The sequence below is a fragment of the Phalacrocorax carbo genome, chromosome 3 (genome assembly GCF_963921805.1).
Source record: "Phalacrocorax carbo chromosome 3, bPhaCar2.1, whole genome shotgun sequence".
Classification (NCBI taxonomy): domain Eukaryota; kingdom Metazoa; phylum Chordata; class Aves; order Suliformes; family Phalacrocoracidae; genus Phalacrocorax; species Phalacrocorax carbo.
The window spans coordinates 21,377,363-21,399,908 of NC_087515.1; the positions used below are offsets into that span (position 1 = coordinate 21,377,363).

General features: G+C 42.0%; 2 protein-coding genes across 2 annotated transcripts in view; one reads left to right on the top strand and one right to left on the bottom strand.

The window, feature by feature from the left end:
• ABCG8 (ATP binding cassette subfamily G member 8) lies at window positions 1-15,598 on the bottom strand. Its single transcript, XM_064446107.1, has 13 exons — window positions 15,310-15,598; window positions 13,872-13,976; window positions 12,952-13,108; window positions 10,779-11,017; window positions 10,230-10,362; window positions 8,243-8,512; window positions 6,168-6,333; window positions 5,989-6,081; window positions 4,914-5,113; window positions 4,711-4,787; window positions 3,105-3,372; window positions 2,420-2,547; window positions 1-1,939 (listed from the first exon to the last, which is right to left on the bottom strand). The coding sequence occupies exons 1-13, from the start codon at window positions 15,379-15,381 to the stop codon at window positions 1,802-1,804; spliced, it is 2,046 nt and encodes a 681-aa protein (XP_064302177.1). The 5' UTR covers window positions 15,382-15,598; the 3' UTR covers window positions 1-1,801.
• Window positions 15,579-22,546, top strand: part of ABCG5 (ATP binding cassette subfamily G member 5) — a 24,157-nt gene continuing 17,189 nt past the window's right edge. Inside the window, exons 1-7 of the mRNA XM_064446108.1 lie at window positions 15,579-15,955; window positions 16,613-16,734; window positions 17,200-17,336; window positions 17,555-17,653; window positions 18,632-18,764; window positions 20,323-20,462; window positions 21,625-21,754. Of these exons, the coding sequence (XP_064302178.1) occupies window positions 15,831-15,955; window positions 16,613-16,734; window positions 17,200-17,336; window positions 17,555-17,653; window positions 18,632-18,764; window positions 20,323-20,462; window positions 21,625-21,754 (886 nt within the window). The 5' untranslated portion in view covers window positions 15,579-15,830. The remainder of the gene's footprint in view (window positions 15,956-16,612; window positions 16,735-17,199; window positions 17,337-17,554; window positions 17,654-18,631; window positions 18,765-20,322; window positions 20,463-21,624; window positions 21,755-22,546) is intronic.

Below are 22,546 nucleotides of genomic sequence, written 5' to 3' on the forward strand. Positions count from 1 at the left end.
GAGAGTCAGCCTAGAATTTAATCCTCTAAATACTTTGAAAATAGAGGTTTAGACTAGAAGTACCAATATATACCCTTAAAACTTCAGTGTAATATAAAAGAGATTCTAATCACAACAGATCATTACAAAGAAGAGTAAACCACTTCAAAAAAATTAAGTGTCTTAAATATAATAAAAAGGAATAATTAAGAATCAAACAGGAAGCTGCTATTCTGACAATTTAATGATGCTGAATTGGACTGAAAGAATTGGCTTTGCCATTAAAAGGCAATGAAAATCTGATAATTTCAAAATGGCACTAGGATCAGATCAAGCGGGAAGTTTTTGATGGTTTTTTTTGGTTGGGTTTTGGTTTTTTTTTTTAATCAAATGCAGCAGAACCAGAAAGAAATGGCAGAATTCACCTTAGAAAAACCTTGGAGTGTTTTGGATTCCTACTGCTGCCTGGGGCTGAAGCTGTTATTTTATCAGACCTGCTTAACATCTTTGGAGTAGGGTTTCCTGGGCATTTATTACCATGTGGAACCCATGGGAAGTAATGTGGCAGCCCTAACTGCCAAATAGAATAATAAAATAGTGATGTTTGTTCTTTCTTAATCCCCCTCTTTCTTTTTTTTCTTTTTCTTTCTTTTTTTTTTTTTTTTTAAGGTAACAGTACCTGGGGCATTATAGCTGAGTACACTGGGAGTTTTCCACTGTGTGCAACATGTAAATGAAAGTAGACGATGTGCTTTGGGTCTCTGTATGTAAGCAGAGATGTGCCTCCAAACATTTAAAATCAAGCAAGCTAATCTTATAAATGCTTGCAACAACTGTATCCTAATTTGCACGTGCACTTACTGTGACTGTGTGTGAATTACAGCCATTTATTTACCGTTATTCATTTTCTGAGCATTTCTGACTTACGGCTGAGTGTGCACCTAGTCAGAATTACAAGCATTTCGTAGATTGTGCTACTAGATTTTTTAATTACTGGAGGGGCAGGTTTTTTCTCAGGTATTTTCTACCTGAGAATTTTAGGAACCAAACTTGGTAAATTGCTGTGACTTGTATTGCCATGGAGAAAGATGTGATTAATAACAGTCAATCGGTATGTATTTATACTGTAGAAATAAATCCAGGAAGGTGAAATAAAATTATCTGCTACAAGAAATAATTTGTACAGTGAGAAAGAAAATACCCATTTTGGGTATCCACAGCATCTCACCGGAGCACAGAGGCAGCGCCTTAAAACACATGAACAAGTAGAAACAATGCAGAATCGTTAATACATGTGTTTTCCATCCTCGCGTGTTCTCCCGAAGCGTCAGTGAAATCTGTGGTTTTTTCCCCTGTGTGCTGTTCTTACGAGTGCTGAATGTTATCCATGCTACAGAAAGTGGTGTTTTGTGTGTGCGGATCCCGCTTCTCTCTGCGCCCTCCGAATTAAGCAGGTGATCCCCGTACGTCCAAGCATTACGGGCTAAAGCACCAGCTCTGACTTAAGCGGATGGGTCCCTTCACATGAGCGGCTCAGAACGTTTCGAGGAGCGGGGAACTCACGGGCGTCTCGTCACCTGGAAAAGCCGCAGGTCGAGCACCCCCAGCAAGCAGCGGGGCCCCGCCAGGCCCCGGCCGCGGGGGCGGCAGGCGGGGCGGCGGCGCGGAGCACCGCCGACTGCCGGTGTTCTGCTGCCATCCCGTGGCGAGCCGGGCGGGTACCGGCTCCCCCCGGGCGGCTGCGGGGGGCACCCAAAGCCTGGCCCTGCGCTTCGCCTGCGAGCGAGCCTGGGACGGGCTGCCTCCTCTGCGTGCTGCGCCGTTACCAGTCTTGGTTTGATTTCTGCTTGATGAACCGCAGGGACAGGTAGTATAAGAGCAGGAAACTGCAAACGATGCCCGCGAGGACGAGATAGCTGACGTAGAGGGGGTGGGAGTCCAGGTCCAGGGCCTGGATGACCTGGAACCACAAATAATGCACCGTTAGGAACGGGCACAAAATTCTCATGCTGCGTCCGTGAAGTGTTTCACGTGTGAGCTTCCCCGGCTCCTGCTGCCTTTTCCCTCGGTCTCCGGCTGGATGTGACTTTCGGAGTGCTTCGGCAGCGGGTTACAGCCGCGCTGTGCCCCGGGGCCGCCGCATGGCAGAGCGCAGTTCAGCTTCCGAACAATTTCAGCAAGCCCGTAGCTGGGGCGTGCGTAGAAAATAGTTGCCCTTTATTCTTCCCTTCCACCGAAAAGAAAGGGATAAAAGGAGTGGCTGCTATACGGATGTCCGCAGAGGCAAATTTTAAAACAGACCAAGTGTAACATGACTTCACATATTGATTTAGTGCTTGCCAAATCTGAGGCCTACAGCATCTACTTAAATATGATAGGCACATAAATAGCATCCTAATTAGATATCAAACGGTTGTGACAATTTGTACCACTGACTTACAAGTTTCCCTGGTATTTGAAATGTAGTGTTTCCAACAGTCATTTCGTACGTGAGGTCAGTGAACTGAATTTGCATCATGCCTTGAAAATTCCATCTGAGAAAAGAGATTTTAGAAACCCAAAATGGAACTGAAAGAAAAAAAATGGCACAAAGAAAGAAATTGATATGCATACGTGAAACTTCCTTGAGACCTCAAAAACTGCTCTGCTGCTGCCAAATGCAGCAGGTTTGTCTAATTTCTTGACAACGAGAAGCTGTAAACATGTAACAGTTTATTATTGGACAAAATGGCAGGTATACTTTATATTATTACATGGAGATGGAAAATTAGGAGAGACCTGATATCTATATCCATCAAACTGCTACCGTCAACTAAGTCTCACAGGAGCTAAATCTTCATCTGCTGGATACAATTCTTTTTACTGAAAAATTTAGCAACTGTGTAAGAATGAAGCCTTTCACTAGTGTTTTCTTGACCCAAACTTATTGTTACCTCATTTTCGGATGGAGAAATTCATGTAATATTAACGATCTGACGCCACCATCACCACCCAAGTGGATAATTGCAAAGGTAAGAATAAAGCTGAGTTTTCCTGCGCGGGACACATTCAGCCTCACAACAGCCGGTCACTAATGAAAACCATCGATGTTTCAGTTTGGAGGGATGGTGGGAGCTTTGTCTTACCTGTCCAGAGGTTTTCCAGGCTTATCACAAATCCACCGCTCAGGTAGAATGATGTGAAAAGGACGTTGCTGAAGAAAGCTGAGAGCTGTAATGTCGGCAGCAGTGCTGCCATCCAAAGTGCCATGGCGCGGGCACTGTATACAGCCAGCCACACCGAGAGGAAGTTCAGCAGGAAGTGCTCTGGTTCGGGAATGAGGTTTGCCAGCCAGTAGATGGGAACCCCATAAATTATAACAAAAGCACAGTGCTCTGGGAGCTCCCCCAAAATCTGATCGGGGTGGGGGGCAAGTGGAGGAAAGAGAGAGAAAAAGAAGTCGAATGACAATCACAAAACCTTCTGAGATGCACCTCAACGCGTGTGTAGACTGTTTACAAAAACTACGGGAAATACTCCCTTAGAATGCAATCATCTCCCTGTTAGGTGTGGTCAGCGACTTGCAAAAACAATCCACAACAAAAATTGAAATCCTCACTCATTTTTTCTCGAGTTGTGATAATTCCTATAACTAACTGTTAAAACAAGAGATTCTTGTTACTGATTAGATACTTTGTTTTGTAATGGTTTTGGCAGCTTCTAAGAATTTGAGATACTTTCCCTGAGAACTGGTATGCTTGATAAAGGTAATACTGCTACTGACTCGCTGCAACCGTGCGTTTTGTCCAAATTTGCTTGAACCTAGCGTGAGATCAAATTTGAGACTCATTTGGCTGTTGGTCACTTCCCAGCTTTGTCCCGAAGGCAGCCAGTCCACTTAGCAACCCGTCAACTCGTTGTGAAACAAAAACATGCTTAGGATTTTCTCAAATATCTAAAGATATGTATAGAGAGTGTTATGATTATTTCTTCCAAAGAGGGTTGCTGCTATCCTCTAATACTAAGGTTGTAACAAATTACATCGATTTCTCTATGAATAATGTGCAATCTTTGTGACACAATGCAAAGAATATTTTTCTCTGGCAACCACTAATAAGCATTTAAAATCTTGTGCAGAAATGGAAACCTAAATTACAGATGCCATGGCAGGCAGAACTCATCTAACAGTGGCAACATCACAAAGAAGGGATTATTCTAAGCCCTTGTGAAAAAGAGAATGTAATTTTTTAAAAGTTCTAATTTATTTCCAGGACCTCTGGCTCTTATGCACTTAATACAATTTTTTATCTCTGACCAGTAGGGAGCCAAACAACTACAGGAAATGTCACAGCTAGCGTTTCGTCATTTCTGGTTTTCCTTTGCTTTAGTATTTCATTTGAATATTATGTTTTACAGTTCAAGACATGTAATCAAACTTTCAGAGATGCTTCAGCAAATGAAATATGCAGGTATGTAAAACTGTTTAAACCCTCAAATCTGAGTGTGCGATTTCTTAAATTCTGCCCAAACAACACAGTAAAAGGTGGTTCTTTGACTTTTCTGGGGTGGGACGTCAGCCGTGACTTATGGCAACAGATCTTGAGTAGTGTGAGGTTTAATCCATTAATGCCAAGGAAGCAAGAACAATACCCTTAGCTGGCAGACACAAAAACCCAGAGTCTGATAGGAATGTGGTAATTTATACAATAAGGCTTTGGTTTGTTTGTATTTCCTGGCTGCAAAATCAATTACCTTAGCAAAATAGTATGGGCTAACAGAGTACATTCCATCTTCCAAGTCATGATAAAGCATAGCTCTTTCCGAATGACCTGCAGGGTAGGAACAAAGAGGTTGATTTCGTCTTAGGGTTGCATTAGTAAGTATGATTTTTTCATTGATTTAGGAATTTTCAGATTTTGATTGCTTATACCATTTACAAGAAAATTGACACTTACATTTGGCAATAACATCCAAAATCACTGTGAATGGGACTAGCGCACCTATCATGTACAACAGTGCAGTTGTGTCACGAACAGAGAGTCTGGTTTTCTCATGGCCATAGTACAAAAATCCGATTAATAATGACATGAGAAGGGCCTCAAATCCATGGATTAATAACGTTGAAAGATCTCTGAAGTCATTGGATACTTGACGACTAGGAAAATAGCAACATTGACCATAAGGTATAGTACTTACTAATGCCAGTTTTAAGCAGATACGTTGCCCCAAACACTCTGCTAAAATCAATTTGTGGAACTTGCTGACTTTGAGTAGGACAGGAACTGGCCTGTCGGTTTCTGTAAAGGATTTTACCTAAACAAAGTTATTGAGTGTCTGTAGCTGCCTGGTATTTGAGGTCTGAAATGCTGAAAGCTTGAAGGAAGGTGATGGGGGTGGGATGGTCTGATTTTTGGAGATGCAGAAGCAATTACTTCAGTTACAGAAACCTCTCTGTTATAGGACCTGTGGCATATGCTAACAACAGCTGATACTGATAGTGATGTTCTACATGTATTAAACTAGTTGATCATGATTCTTCTGAGCACGCAAGTGTGAGACCCAGCTAGAATACTTATCTGTCCTGGCTACAACCAGTGAAGCCTCCTGGCTTCAAATTTGAGGCAGAGGTGTGAGGCTGGCGATTCCTGAACCTACCACGTGGCTGCCTGGGCTTGCTGAGGGTTGAGTCACCACTCTTTGGCATGGGTGTTAGGATGGCAGTACCGAAAACTGGGGCGCATGTTCCTGAGCCTGGAAGCTCCTGCTGCTGCTTAAAGCCATGGACTCCCAGCGATGCGAGCTGGAGGTGACTGCCTGGAAGGAGCCCTGGGGCAGAAAGGTGGGCCCGCACATCTGGCCACTGTCCTGCTTGGGGGGCTGGGGTGAGACAGTATAGCAATACCTCTGCTCTACGGCTTGCTCAGGCCTAGTGCTAGCCCTGCACTTTCAGCATGCACTTAGTTGTGCTTCTTTCTTATGCTTTAAAATACAAATGGGCATGACACATAACTGTGTTGGAGATAAGTTTACCTTAATAATATGGTGAACTGCTTTAAGACTCCTGGTAGCTGATCACTTGACTGGTGAGGCATGTTGATAGCATCTTCTGAATTTAAATGGGACCTGCCCAAAAGAACAGAGAAAAAACCCTGAAATTATCACAGGCTGTAGCTGTTATTCCAGATCTGCTGTATGACACTTCTCTTTACCTTTGCTTGCTCAACGTGGTTGCAGCATTGTCCTCTTCAGTAACTTTCCATAAGAAATCATCAAAATCTTTGACTTTTTCTAGGAACAAGTTGGCAAGAGTATTTGCTCTTTTTCGGCTTTCCATCTCCTTTTCTGCAGTCTGTTTGTCGATACTGGTCAAATCAACTGCAACACATTATTTGACATGAGTCCTTGCGCTACAGATGTGATAACTTTATGATGAGTTTTGAATCAGAGATTTCATTGTGAACAGACAGTATGACCTGTGTGCGTGCATTAAGCTGCTACGGTTAAAGCTTTATCAGTTACTTTAGGTAATTAGAGAAGAACAGACTGTTAATGTGTATTTTGTCATGGGAGATGTTTCTTATCTAGTCATTCAATGAATCACTGAGAGATGTCATAATAGTTTATTAAAATAGTGTAAACTACTATTTGAGATTTTGCTAAATTTAATGGTGGCTTGAGAGGGGTGCTGAGAATAGATGGTTTAAATTTCCTTCCTGGCATGTAGGCATTTACAATCTGTTGTGTGACTTTGATTTAAATCACATGGTTTTTCTCCATCTGCAAAATGATAGTTATCATGTTCTTCTGTATCTTACGGAGGACCTTAACGTTTAGCTGATACTGAGAAAGCCCAGGAAGAATATTATCCAAGAACAACATAGTAGCAGCAACAATAGTTGACTTAGCTTTTTTTTTTTTTTTAACTTAATGTCGTAATTATTTTTTTAATCTAAATTTTAAATAGTATTTTCTAATACTGACCTTCAGCGTAGAGTGGCAATACCTGACATTTGGCGGATGCTTTCTGGGAGAACCATTGCTGCACATTTTGTAACTCCTTACACTGGGCTGATCATCTCTGTTCAGCCACTCTTCCACAGGAGTCCATCAGAGTTGAGTTGCAACCTGCCCTACCTCTTCCCTTCTGCCATGGTCTCCTGTTTCTCTGTCAGACACACAGCCAGCATCTGTGCATTCCCATCAGGTGCTCCTTCATGCTGTGGCATCCTCTACCATCCTGCCCCATTTCCACCTTCCTGCTACCATATTTCTCTTCTCTTCCTATGGGTACTGACTCTGTGCATACCGCTAAATGATCATCCACCTCCCTTCCTCATCCCCCCAGGCTTCTCTGTAACCACAGGCTGTAGCTACAAAGTTTCCCCAGGACTGCCTCGTATTCTCCGTTCCCATACGGGGGTGCTGCAAGCCTTCCCTCGAGGCTGTGCTTGGCTGAGAACTGCTCTGAACTACGGTGGTGGCAAAGGTCTTTTTGCAAGGCTTGACATTGAGGTTAACTTCTGTTTATCTCTGCACAGCTGATACAAGCTGACACCACCTGCCACATAGGCACGGTCGAAGAGGTTACCCCAGAGCGCTGAGGTTGATGTCTGTACAGGGTTTCCTAGCCAACTTGAGTGCAAGGACCTAGAGGCTGGAACTGAACCAACCTCTGTGGTAAGAGACTACTGCCATTAGATTAACGGGGCCAGATTCCCTTTGCATGTTGCAAAAAACAGGAGAGGAATGGATTTGGAACCATGTAATTAACTTTCTTCGAGAAGAGGAATAAAAGGATTGCTGTTTTGGGTTTCTTTTTTCTTCCCTTCCAATGTGCTGTTGGGCAGCATTCCTCTTTCCCATTTACTGTTCCGGGTGTGTATTATTCCTCACCCTGGGAAACTAGCTTCCCACATTTCTTTATTCAGAAGTCAGAGAGCAATTGATCAGTTCATCCATGTCTTTCTCAGTGAGGGTAAAAGTTTCAGCCAGCCAGAACATAGGAATAAGTGTGCTAAACATGTGGAAGAGTCGCTACACCTGGCAGAGTTAGAAGGAGGATTATTTAAAATCGATTTTGTCCATACCTGTCGTTTTTTGTTACGTTTCCTGTACTGACAAATAAAGATCTTATTAAAACCTGAACTTACTATAGTATTGGTTTCAGTTAGTTATAAGGCATTTCTAAGACAGTTATGGTCAACAAAAATCAATGTTAGCTGATACACTTATGAAAGTGAATGATTTCCAGTAAGCTTTTTTTATGGCAGTGCTTGATACTAACCATAGAAATCTGCAGGATTGCTGTACCTTGGGCAGGGATAGCCTAGTTCTGTGAAATACTGGACCATGTCTCTAGCTGTTCCAGAATAGATAGTGACTCCAGAAGTCATTAGAAGAACCAAATCAAACAGTTGGAAGATATCTGACCGGGGTTGATGAAGTGAAAGCAGAACTAATCTGTTTCCTCTGGCCAGTCTGGATAATGTTATCACAAGGTTATGTGCAGTAAAACTGTCCAGTCCAGATGTGGGTTCATCAAGTATGAGTATTCCTGCCAAAGACAATGAGTTTAGCTGTGGAAAGCAAAATCTTTGAGTTGGAAAATATGTTCTAAGTGAAATGGAATTGCAGATATACTCCTTCTTTTTCAAAGTCCAAAGTATATTTCATACCAGTATCATAATATTCAACAATGGTGATTTCTTGCACTGTCTTACTGAACCTGATGACTAAGAGTAATTATTTGAAATCTTATCTTGATCCTTCTGGAAACAGGAATATTTTTTTTTATTTTTCATTGGGATGCAGATTTAAGTTCCCTATTAAATTTACGTTCTTCTCTGCAGTTTTTGTACTTTGCCTGTACAAATATCAGGTGTGTGGAAATTAATACTATAGTATTAGTTTTGTATCCTGCCTTCTGAAATATTTTAACCTAAATGCTTGATATTTGAATCTCTTGCATTATTCATGTGTAAATACACACACGGTATTAATTTAGATACCTCCTCCTCCCAGCCTGTGTTCTATTTTGCACCTATTCACACATATATATGAAGAGATATGCATATGCTTGCAATTTGTTTGTTTGTTTGTTTTGCAACTGGTTGTTACAAGCTTGAGTTTTATTATTTTGCAGTGTTTGCCTTATTATAGAACTTAATGACCTCAAACAGACCAAGGCAATATCTGTACAGAGACATGGTTTCTGTGCTGAGGGGTATAATGCGTGTTTAAAATGTAAGAAAAGCTTTACTTATTTTTCCTAGAAATAATTATTTTTTTACTTCAGTACCAGCACGTCTATTACTGAGCATCACTTCTTACAAAAAAAGACTTCTGCTTTCCCCATAATTACAAAAATATAACTTTATACAAGCAAAAAAATTCTCAGATCCATTTCCCAGTGGAAGAGCTGATGGGAAATCTTGCTCAACAAGAGGCTCAGCCAAGATTATTAGTGCTTTTGAGATATATAGATAGATAGATAGATATGTACATGAGCAGATAGGGGATTCAGTCCTGCAAAATCAGCTGCGGATTTAGCCTTATGTTTTCCTTCTTCTGAAGATGATGGAAATTTCTAGTTCACCTGCGGCATGAGCCAGCCACGTCAGTGTGTTGCACAAGACCACAATGACTGACTATGCAGCCAAGAAAATGACCTTCCCTGTTAACATTGCACATGTAAATGGGCTGGGTTGGAGGAAAGGAAAACAATCCCGATGTTATAATAGGCCAGCAGCCTTCCAATGTAACTTGTGGCATGTGGTCAGATAAAAAACAAACCTCATACCGATATGCACAAACCACAGCACTGCTGTAGGGGTGACTTCAGGCAACTTTCAGTAGTCTGTGTGATGGTGCTCTTAGAGAGCGGTGGGAGAAGGCTCCCAGGGGTGCTCTGCCTGGCTGTCACCGCTGCTGCGTTGGCAAGGGGGACAGAAGTGAAAGTGGGCTGGCTCCTGAACCGCTCCATTTACAGAATTAGTGCTGTGACAATTACATTATTATCTGTGACCAGCACTGACTTCAATTTAAGCAAACGGACCAGCACCCAGTCGCTGTGCCTACCTTTGCTATGGAGGCGTAACCTCTGGCACAGGGTGGTGCAAGAACTGGTAAGCGTCCTGAGGATGAACTCCCCATGCTGCCTTTGGGGCAGCTGTGTGTATGACTCTTCCCTGAAAGCTCCTGTCTTCATTTACTGCCCCGTTTCCCCCAGTGGTCTGTGGTGGGTACAAGGAAGGTGTCAGGGTTTTGCTCACCCGGGTTCCAGAGCAGCTGCACACCGATGCTCACTCTCCGCCTCTCGCCTCCTGAAACACCGCGGAGGTACTCGTTCCCTACCCTGGTGTTTGCACACTGACGCAAGCGTAGTTCTGCTATAACGTCTTCTACCTGGGGGATCCAAAGGGTAACAGAGATAAAGCAAGAGTTTATTTGCACGTTCGTGCATAGTTAATGCCAAAAATATGATTAATGTGGTTAAAATTCATCTGGATATTTCAGTGCTATCTGATCAAGAGACACTTGAAAACAAACCTTGATTTTTAGAGGTAACATTAAAAAAGGCTCAACGATCAGCAATTTAGTTCTTTCAGCCTCTCTAATGCTTTCTCTAGATTGTCATTTTTTTTATGAGCTTTGGAACAATTGCTGGTTTCTATCTTGAAAGACGAAAAAGGTTTATAATTCATAATCTACATAAAAAAATGCCAGATTAGCTGTTCTGACTCCAAACACACAGGATCTCTTGGATAATTCCTGTCAGAAACATTTTTGACAACTTCATTTTTTTCCAACAGCTTAATTACCCTTTTTTTCCTTTGTGAGTCTGAAAAAAACTTTGGAAGCCGCAGTTTGGCAACGAACAATAGCGTTTCTCTGACAGTCAGGTGGGGGAGCAGTCGGTCATCCTGCCGCACGTGTGCGATGCATTTCTTCACAAGCTGGGGAGTGCTGGGTTTGTTATTGATCATGATTTGACCAGACTTGATTTTGCCTCCATGATCTCGGCAAGTTATCACATCAAGCAAAGATGTCTTTCCACCAGCTAGAAGAATCAAAATTAAAACATAAATTAATTTCCAGGACATCATTTTGAAAAGTTGATTTAGTCACAGGCAGAGGATAGAAGTTTTTGTTCCTTAACATCTTTTCCCCAACCCTTCATGAAGCTTTTCCAAAGCTGCAGAGACAGATGGTCTTGAAAGAAAATACTGACACCTGACTACAAGCTCATGTTCAGGAAGTCTCTCTCCTCTGGAATGGAGCACGTGGCTCTAACCTTTGTAATTTCTCAGCAGGATTGGGTAGCTGGGCGTTGAGCATAGCTCCATGAACTCAAGCAGCAAGATCTCTTTGTCCTCTTTTTACCTTTGTTACCTCTTGTTACGGCTCTTTCACCTTTGAAACATAAGTGAAAGGTAGTATCCTGCGCTGGCTGCGGGGCTGGCAACTAAAGGCTCGGCAAGAGCTTGCCTTGTGGAGGGAATTGTGAATTCAGAAACGGCAGCTGGAACAGCTGAACGACTAAGGTGCTGAATGAATATCCAAACAATAAGAATCTTAACCATGATTGAAATAAAAATTATTATGACTTTAATAAGACAAAAAGTCATTTAAATAATTAAGAAAAGCTGGCTCATACTCAGAGGTAAGAGAAGTAAAACAATGAAAACAAAACCTGATTCAGAATTAAATAGTAAATGAATTTTTCCTTCTTACTATATGATACTGTATGTAAATACACAGAGCTTTCTTATTATGATTAGATGTCATTTATTTCTAGTCTCCCTGTTGAAAGATTAACTCCGTGCTTGTTTCTTATATATACATTTTAAAAAAGAAACCCATCCATCTGTAAACCACGTATCGCTCTACTTAAGAGTGACATATTGATTGCCATTGACAATGTGAAACCCATCAGCAGTTTAATCCATTTTACTAAGGCATTTGATGAAATAGATGATAAATGGCTTTTAAAAATAGTTTGACTAGTTTGCTGAAAGGGGTTTGTGCTCTGCGTATGTTACCTTACAAAGGTGCTATAACTCAGTATGTTATTTCATCACAAGCTTTACAACTTCAATTACATTAAGGATATGTGCTAAGACAGAATCCCCATGGCGATGGGGAAGGAAAACCTCTTTTGTAGAAATAAAACTTCTTTGGCAAATATGCCTTGCCTTTGAGAGAGAGCGTTTTCACTGAACAACTGAGCTAACCTGAGGTAAGAGTCTGATGGAGACACAGCATGGGGGTTTTACCTCCAAAGTATGGGTACTTTTTCCTTCAGTTTAACAGGTCACATGTCTACTACTTTTCCCCCTACGTGAGCTTAGACTCAACTAACCACATGGGGTAAAGGCCATCTCTCCATTAGTCAACCTCAGCCTGGAGAAGATTTAATGAGTCCCGCCAGAAAATTAAAGGAAAAAAAAAAGATGTAAGAAAGTAGAGACCCATTTTAAAGCAAAACAGAAGAAGAGCTGTTTTCTCAATTAATTTCTCTTAATTAATCCAAATAAAATATTTTATCCTGTTAGAATTGATTCCATCTGAAGGGAATTCCTGCTTATGGCTGTGGAGGTTGCCATTCATCTTTTTTACAGAGTCTGGCCTCGTTCGTCTTCTGTGTTACTGGGTAAGGTCTGCAACTGGCCTGTTTTGAACCTGAGCCTTCATGGCTTATTCATCTCCAGCAGAACTGCAACTGCAGGCCACGGTTATAACAATACCCCACCACACCACAGGAAACAAACAGCAAATGTGTACAAGTCATAACAAAATTGGTTTTGAAAAGAATTCCCCCACCCACCCCCACTATCATGCTTTGTTTCCTCATACATTTTAAAGAATGTATTTAAGTTACATATTTCCAATATTTGTTTCTCAGCTAGATTTTGCCATTTCAAAGACTGCAGCTCTTGGCCAAGTACATTTTATCTGAGAGCTAGTAAAATCATGAAATTCAGTTGCTCTTACCAGTGCTTCCTATGATAGCTAGCATCTGACCGCTTTGAACTTTTAAATTCAGATTCTGGATTATTGACACATGAGAACGGGGATCCGATTTCCAGGTCCATGGCATTTTCATCTGTGCGAGGTTTTCATACCAGGGAATCTGGGATGCTGTGTTAACCTAACAGAAAGAAACAAGTCCCTTCAATTCAAACAATAAACTATTTAGCAATAAACATCTTCAAAGTTACGGCATTACAAGCAGAGAATATGTTAAAATATTGTTAATCTTCAGAAATACATGGAAGAAAGTTCTTTTACAGCCAAATGTAGTTGTTGTGCTTTGCTTCTTATACTGTTAATCACTAAAGCTATCTCTGTCCTCTGTTACCTTGGTAATTTATTGCTATTGTAAATCTTAAATGTTTAAAATTTTTAATATAATTTGAAATTATGCAGAACTGAAAATTGTGAAGTCTACGTCAGATGCCATGGTGGCACAAAGGGAGATGAAAAATTTCACTAGTTCCCTGAAATCCTCCTTGTTAGTCATCCTTTCTTTTCTCCTTCTGCATATTCCTTCTTGCCAGCAAGTGCTCCCACCATCTCTAGCTGGACGGAAAGTCTCTTTACCCCAGCCCTCAGAGGAATAATTTGGCTCAAGACTGAGAAAAAACAGAGCCTTGAAACAGACCTCTCTTCCTGTCTTATCCCCTAGCTTTACTAGATATATTTACAATGCAGGGTTTAGCCTGCTGTCAATATTGCAGCCAAAAGCATGATTCTGCTCATGAAACTTCTGTGTATTTGATTGTGCAACAGCTGTGCGAACTTTGCGTTGTGAATTTCAACTTTGTTTGGCTTTTAAAATGGCCTGCATATAGAAACAGGGATTGCTGGCTATGCTCCCTGCTGAAGAGAGGTATATAAATTAGAACTTTTACCTGGTAGTTAAGTTCTTTGACCTCGAGAATGTTTGATTTTCCACTGTATGTGAAATACAGACTGTTATCTTCTTCAGAGCAAAAAATAGTATCCTGGGTCTTCGTCTGGAAAAGTTATTAGATTCATGACAATAGTTAATTGCAATACCTATAGTGCTGTTATAACTGAAGTTCAGAAAGGGCAAAGCACAAAGGTAAATATATTTTATGGGATATAACTGTATTGTTGATGAGTTACTGTAGTGCAAAAGTCTGAAGGTTTGAAATGAGTTATCTGTTAATCAGTGTGAAACGTACTTTGTTCTAGCAGCATGTATGAGGGCCAAACATGCTCTTCAGTTTGTTTTCAATTTAAATGGAATCACTTTCATAATGGAGATAAATATCATGCCACGATAAAGAGATTGGACTCTATTTTTGAGAAAAAAATATACTGCTTCAGCAGCGTTAGTCTACTGGATCAAAATGGTGCGTATTGAAATTCATGTTATGGCAACTAAAAATTAAGGTTCACTGCAAGTATGTTCGTTACTGAATTCCACAAGGACTTGTTAACTTGGAGGGTTTATGAACAAATAGGTGTGCAACCACGAGTGCAGTCTCTTTTTCTCCTCTTGGTTTTAAATTCAGTTTGTCAACTGGAACCTAGTGTTCTGAGATGCCAGTTAAAATAACAGTGTCTCTACTTGGCTTGGTTAACCTTTTGCATATAGTTGCAATTAAGAAGTCTTTGCTGAGGCAGCATTCTGGCTTTGGGTTTGTTTCTGTGTGCATGCCTGTAGTTTTAACTCCAGACAGCCATATCTCTCCTACAGCCTTGTGCCTTTTCTACGAGTCAGATTCATATCCTAGCCAAGCCAAACGAACCTGTTCCCTGTGTAGCAAGTCCTATCCATGCCTGTGGTATCGTTGGCAGATGGTTATCACAATCTTTGTGTGCACCTCATACCGTCACAGCAAATGGGGCTGACTAATCTTTTCAGTCTTGATACACAGCAGAAAAAAAAGGGACACCAAGCAGCCTGAAAAGCCATATTAAAGCCTTCCAAGCTCCCTGCACTGCCGAAGCGCTCCATGCTCTTGCTTACTTTGAACTTAATTTTTAAAAAATAGGTGGTCCCCAGAAAATGTGGGGAGCTGGTTTTGCAGCCCAAAGACATGTCCTGGGACAGCCAGTCCAGGCCATACTCAGGGACTTTCTGCTCCATCCACATATTTGACGATCCTCTCCCTCAGCCCCACCACTGTGGCATCCATGGCTTGCATGGCACCTGCCTCATCCCCAGTGTGCTCTTGAGGGGTGAGGACGCTTTTGGCTCCCCGTTTCAGAGCTGGAGGAGGTAAGGGCTTGCTGCCTGCAAAATCCCAGCTCCTGGGTGATTGCTGTAGCTGTGGGATAGCTGACCCCCTCGAGTCCCTCCCCGCAGGTCTCGCTCACCGGCAAGCCTTCACATGCCGCCTGGCTCCAGCCAGCACCGTCCAGAGAGACATTTTCAGTGGATTCCTTCATGTTGGCAGTGGAAGGTCTCGCTCCCTGCTGTTCTTGGAAAGCTGTGGAAGTCCTTCTCTTATTGGTTTTGAGCTCAGCCCTTTCCAGGCACCTTCGCTGCGGCAGTTTCTCCTGGCGCGCTGCGTCTCTGCAGCTGGCGTGACCCCGTGGACAGGGAAATATTCCCCTCCTCTGGGACAGTAACAGCTCAGGCTAAAGGTACATCAGATAGCGGCTTCAGCTAATCGCCTATCAGTTGTTCTCAGCAAAAAGGAAGAACCGAAAGCCCCTCTATTTTCTTTTAGGCAGGCGCTTCCCCAGGTGGTGAGCGCTGGGGACAGTGACCTGCTCCGACCCAGGGGCAGCGGGGAGCTGCCCCTGCCCAGGGCCAGGGAGGAATGGTGGTGGCAGGGTCGGGCACCTGGCCAGCAGCGTGAGGGAGGGAGTCCGCGGGACGCCAGCACCAGAGGATGTCGGGCAGAGGGTCTCCCGCCCTGGAGAGGAGCTGCAGCAGCGGTGGGAAGACAGGCGAGGTGAAGGCCATGGCGCAGCCCTCTGACAGCATCAGTGTCCGGGGCGTCTCCTACACTGTCAGGTAGGGCTGGGAAGGCAGTGTGGCGAGCTCCTGCCCACCAGGAGCTGCTCTGAACCCAGGGGCTGAGGGGAGAGGGACTGGGAGTGGTGGCCTTCAGCCCAGTAAGGAAAGAGGGATGTTGCCAGGCCACCTGCCTCATGGTGCTGGGCCACCTGCCACAAGGGCAGAGTACATGGCTTGAGGGAGACAGAGGCGATCTGTCCCCCAGAGGGCTCACCAGTTCTTCTTCACGTGTCCCTGAAGGAGATGCTTTAGAGATTTCCAAAGATTGTGCCCTTTCCCACTGCCTTTCTTATGGCTGCCAGAAGGATAATGTGAGGCCCTAAGAAAACAGTCAGGTGGATTAATGGCCGGCAAACACCATCAACAAATAAAGCCTCTGTTCAAGTTTCCCCTTTTGGTTGTAGTCCAAAAGCCTCCTAGCTGTCATTCTGAAAAAACCTGTTCAGACTTCATCTTCCATATAATGCTGAAGGTAAAAACTTAAAAAGCCTGGGAAGGGGGAAGGATTCCCTCCCTCCTCCTGCCCGCAACATTTTAAAATCCATGCAGGCTCCCATCCCTCATGCAAGTAGCTATAAACCTTTATGCAAAAGGTTTATAAATGTTTATGCAAAATCTTCTCTGTTTGATCTTTTTTGATGTTTGCTTTCCAAGACAACGTGTTGGCCCCTGGTGGAATGTTTCTTTATATCATAAAAAATGGACCCGGCAAATACTTAAGGATGTTTCGTTTCACATAGAGAGTGGCCAGATTATGGGCATTTTAGGAAATTCTGGTAAGTTTTTCCAGTACTTTAAAAGCAATAAGATCAGAGTTAATACCAGTGACTTCGACAGTGGTATGAGTGTGTCTGAGATCTGTGTTTTAAATAATGAAATTGCAGCTGGTTTTAACCTCTGCATTGTAAAAATGTTGTTCTGGGTTTTCAGAGTTCAATCTTCTGTCATCTAACTAACAATTATAACTTCAGTAAAAGATAAGGGTACTTCTAAGCTCAAATGCTTCACTATGAAGTGAAACATTTCACTATGAAGCGTGAATTTGTATGAATTAAATGCTAGTTTGCACACATTGTAGCTTTCCTGTTTATTTCCCCTTAACTAGCTGTATTTTCAGGACCTATTATTTTAATGGTATTGAGACAAAAAATTATTTACATATGTCTCCATCCAAGTGAGGCTACTGCTCTTGAAACCATAAAATTCAACTCATCACATGATTAATTTCTTTTCTTTGAAAGGATCTGGGAAAACAACACTTCTGGATGCAATATCAGGAAGACTGGGACATAAAGACAACTTCTTTGGTGAAGTGTATGTGAACGGACGTCAGCTGAAGAAGGAACAGTTTAGAGATTGCTTCTCTTATGTGCCACAGGTTGATTTCTACATTTATTTTTGTGCACAGTGCTTCCTCTCATTTAAAGAAAGAAAAGTTGCTAGTGTAATGGAGTAAGGTAATCTGACTGTGATTTTACTAGTTATTAAATTTGGTACAAAGAGGTTAATAAATTGTATGAATGAATTAAAGTTGTGTGAGCAAGGGCACTGCAGGACTAACTGCTTCTTCCTTTTCACCTTTTTTTTTTTTTCCAGAGTGACACTTTGTTAAGCTTCCTCACCATACAAGAGTCTCTGACCTACACTGCTTTATTAACTCTTCAGAAACGTTCCAATGACTTAATCAAAAAGAAGGTCTGTACTTTATTGTCTTCCAGCAGAAAGGCAGACATGATGTAATGTAATGCTTTCACCAGCAGCATTTTCCATCCGTGGCTGTGTTTCACATTTGTAAGGTTTTGTAATCCTCATTCTGCAAATGGGGAGGAAACCTCTGGCTGAGGGGTGGGACACAAGGTCTCTGGTGCTCCCCGCCTTTGCAAGGGGCTTGTGCTGACGCCCCAGGGAATCCCTGTTATGCTGGGACAGAACTCTCCTGCCCAAAGCTGCAGCAGTTACTGCTGCAGGAGATTCTGCAGTTGGTATCAAGGTCAGTTCCTCTTCCCCAGCTGGGAAACCCAGTTCTCTGGAGTGTTTAGGGGTATGTGTGCTGGCAAGTCTCGTGGACAGCAGCAGTGACTGACGCTACTCTGGCTCCTGTGGGATGCTTCTCACTAACCAGAATAGCTCCAAAAAGCACTGGTCCAATAAGCCCCATACAAGCTACTTTCTTGATAAAATAGGTGTGTTTCAGATCTGTTAAAGGACTCTTTTTGGCCTCTGTTGAGGGTAAAGTTTGGATATTCCTGACCAAAGGCTCGTACTCTCTGTCTTCTCTCTTCACCTGTCTTCCACTCAGTATTTTATACAACCCCAGAATCGATGTGCCTTTCTGCTCCCTTATTTTGGAAGCCAGACCAGCACGTTATGCTTCATACCTTAACTTCTAGTCCCACCTCTGAAGTCTTCAACTCTCAATGTCAACTGTAGCTAAAATTCTACTAATTTCAGAATAAATGAAAATAAAATTTTTAAAATTATAATTGAAATAATTTATTAGAATTAATCAAATAGAAATGAACCCAGATACCTTCCAACCAGAAGGGATGCAAGCAGTATATTGGCAAATCCATAGCTTAAAATTATGTCTTTTTTTCTTTCATGTTTTCATTTTGCATACAGTTATCCGAGTTGGATTGTGTTCAGTCTTTCTATATCGTAATTATTTTTCAGGTAGATGCGGTTATGGCTGAGCTGAGTCTCAGCCACATTGCTGACAAAATAATTGGAAGCCGTATTTTTGTAGGAATTTCTGGGGGTGAGAGGCGTCGTGTTTCTATTGCAGCCCAGCTATTACAAGATCCCAGTAAGTACCACTGCATGGATTTTCAAAATGATGCAAAGCAGGGTCACTTTGTGCTCCCACCATGGACCTCTAGAAACCACTTAAAAATACAAAAGCATTTATATTCTCTAATTCAGCAAAAGCTAGTCTAGTAATGATAGAAAAGGATGAGCAGTAACTCAGGTCTGCCATTAATCTATTAGTTGATCTTGGGAAGTAGACAATTTTAAAATCTTAGGGACTGAACATACGCTTAGACTTGCATTTATCTATTTTAATTCTTTCTGGGCTTGCCCTTCCTGTGTGTGAAATGTTGATTGTGGCACATTAATTTATAGTTTTCTGAGTGCATTAGATCCATTAGAGCAAGCATTGATCCTTGTAGTGGAGTAGCTGCCACTGAGCCATGTGTGTTTGAGCACCGTGCACATTCCAGAGCCGAAAAGGTAGTCAGCATGTGAGATTTGTTCATTTGGAAACAGAGTAAAATAAGCAAAACAGAGCAAATGCTCAGAAGTATAAGAGCCCTCATGTTGTATTACCCTTGATAAGAAACCAGGTATCGATGAATAACACACTTCTATATGTGGCTATAGATTTACTGTAAAGAAAAAAAATCCAATGAAAATATCAAAGCACAATAACTAGAAGGATTAGCCATGGGAAATGGCACTGTAAATTTTGTCAGTTTTGAGATAGTTTCTTAAAGGTGCCAGAATCTTACGGAGTGAATGTGTAGCATGTATTTAGCAGATTCTGGAGTCCTCATAGCGGTGCAGGTGTCTTAGGACTGCATACCAGGCAGGAAAGAGTATTTAAATAGCAAAGTGAGGTATGTCACAGGCACTGTGTGCTGCTGGTGGCACCTGGAGAGTTTATTGCATGTGGTTATTGCTTGGTAAGTTCACTAAACTCTATAGTAAACATAAAGTATTCTGTGTAGATAAACCTGTAGAGAAAGCTCTCCTCCCCCCTTATCCTGATCAAGGTTGAACTGCCCTCTTCTGTGCTATGTCCCATCTCCGTAAAAATAATGGATTTGATTGTAACTTTTACCCTTCCATGTGCAATGAAATAATGCAGAAAATGCAGTAAAAAAAAAGCCTACCCCTCTCATCTATGGAATTATATATGCTGTATTTTAACAACTTTTAATTTGTTCATAACAAAATTGTTCTGTGTGTATTAAGATTACAGCTTCTAGATAATTTGTCGGTTGTATTTACATTTGTATACATGCTGAAATTTGTCATTATTGTTCTTAGAAGCAGATGTATACATCAGACCTATTTTGGTAGTTTTCAGATTTCACCAGAACTTAGAAAAGATTACTATGCTCTGATCCTGCAGTAGTTTATGTCCTTACTACTAGTCATTGAAACGGAACCACTGAAGGTAACTGAAACTGAAAGACCGCACCATGGCAATATCTATGCATACTCTGCTTTATATGTGGAACTTCACATGTAATTTCTGTACTATTTGCCAAATTAGCTTCAAAGGCAGAAGCTATAACATTTGCTCCCCATTTACCTTTGCTCCCCATTTACTTGTAATGCTATTCCTTGTCATTTCACAGAGGTCATGCTACTTGATGAACCAACAACAGGGCTGGACTGCCTGACTGCAAACCAGATTGTCTCGCTGCTCTCAGAGCTTGCACATAAAGGCAGGATTGTGATTATTACGATTCATCAGCCTCGCTCAGAACTCTTCAGGGTAAATGATACCTACTCACTATTTGCCCTTTTTTGTTTTTTTTTAACCAAGCTTTTTGGTACCTAGGCTGTTTTCAGGATAAAAGTACAAGATCCAGTATAGTTACCTTCAAAGGCTCTCTTCCTTCCCCCATGCGTAAATACAGGCTTGTCTTGAACTGTACAGCTCTGGCCTTCTGCCATTCACACAGCACTTTGGGAAACATACTGCCCTGTGAAAATAGCATGCACACTTACTGTGTGCCTAACCTTTGTGTTGTGCAGCTACCCAAATCAAAAAACACTGGGAGAAACCATGTAAATCCCCCATGTGCGCAGGCACTGTAAAAACTAGCACTTTATTTATCTTTCATGTTTGTATTTCAGTAACACTTGCAACTTGAGACAGATGAAGCCATGATTTGGAATGGAAAGGAAAAAAATTAAACTTTTTTCCTCTTTGTGTCAAGTGATGTGGGTACACCTTGGTCACGTGGTGGGGCAGGCCTGCCTTGCAGGGCTTGTGCTGGGGAAGTATCTCCCCCTTCCCATTACTATTTCACACTTTGCTCTTCTGACACTTCCACCACCCACCACATGAACGCAAGGCACCTCTTCCCTGGCTGACTGAATTCAGTGTAAGTGGTCATGAAGCCAGAGGGGAGTGGTGGTGGTTTTCTGGACTGAAAGCGGTCCTGGTGCTTTGGGAATACGGGTCGATCATAGCTGGTGGGAACCCTGCCCTGGCAAATGTTCACCTGAAAAGCAGTGCTGTTAAAGTCCTTAAGTACTTCAGAATATCCTTCCCAACAATTTTGGGATTTTACAGACTGGGGCTATTAAGCACCAAAGGAGGTCTGTTAGTAAGTGAAGGTGCATTAGAAGTGAAGTCAGAAGTCCACAGCTCCTGTTTCTGTTTGTGGAATACCTGTGTATGCTGCTGTCACTGACAGTTTTGAGAAACACTAGTTTTAAGAGCTTAAATAGTGTCAACTTGCATAACCACTGAGAGAAGCAATAGAAAGGACAAACTTCCTTTGACAGAAATATACTAAGGAAGTTTGAATGCGTCAAAACTGGTTTTCCTATCAAAGCCTTTTTATTACCAAGACAGTAGCTGTACTCAAGAATTAATGTGCTCCTTCTCGGTATGTAGTGCTGATATGTTATTTTGCTCCCCACAGTTATTTGACAAAATAGCCATCATGAGCTTTGGAGAACTAGTTTTCTGTGGGAGCCCCATGGAAATGATTACATTTTTTAGCAACTGTGGCTATTCTTGTCCTGAGCAATCGAATCCTTTTGACTTCTATGGTAAGTTTGTCTAAGTTGTGTTGGTAAAAATATGGGTTTCTTTTAGACAGACAAGTTTTTCTTCCCCAAATAAAAGTTCTTCCAGAGACAGAAAGGTATTTGAATTCTTTCCAAACTTTGTAATTGTGCTCAGCTCAGAGGTGAGAAAGAGCTGGACCTGTGTAACCTTCACTGACTCCATAAAGCAGAAAAAGTTTGCAGTAGGACTGAAGCACAGCAGAAAGGAGTGAGCTACCAATAAAAAAGGAATCTCATCTTCATGAAACCTGTGAATTCCTGATGGCATCTCCCTACGGCTGTCCACTAGGCACTGAAAAAACAGTTTGATCCCCAAACTGTGGAAAGTCTCATGCTCTTATAGACTTTTGTGATGCCAAGCAACTGAAGACAGTTGTTGCCTGAAGGGAAGGCTGTAGAATAAATACAGGATGACTGAGGCATCAATTTCCAGAGATTCACCATCGGAGGTTTCAGAAAGTTTGGGGAGTTGCTAATACCAGAGTGAGCTAGTGGAACAGATCATACGATGCTTCAGGAGACGACGATAGCCAGCTGTTGGCAAAAGCTGAAGAGTACTGTTTCATCAATTCAGGATGAAAGTGTCAGCCATGAGATTTTGGAAATGAAGCTTGGTTTTGCTGTAGGGCATGTATGTACCTGATCCATGCAGATACGTGTTTGAAGAACGTGTGTATGTGTCTGTGTGTGTATGTACACACATACGTGTGTGTGTGTGTGTGTGTACCTATCTATCTTTTTTAATCTGGTACGCAGGTTGATTTCTGACGATGT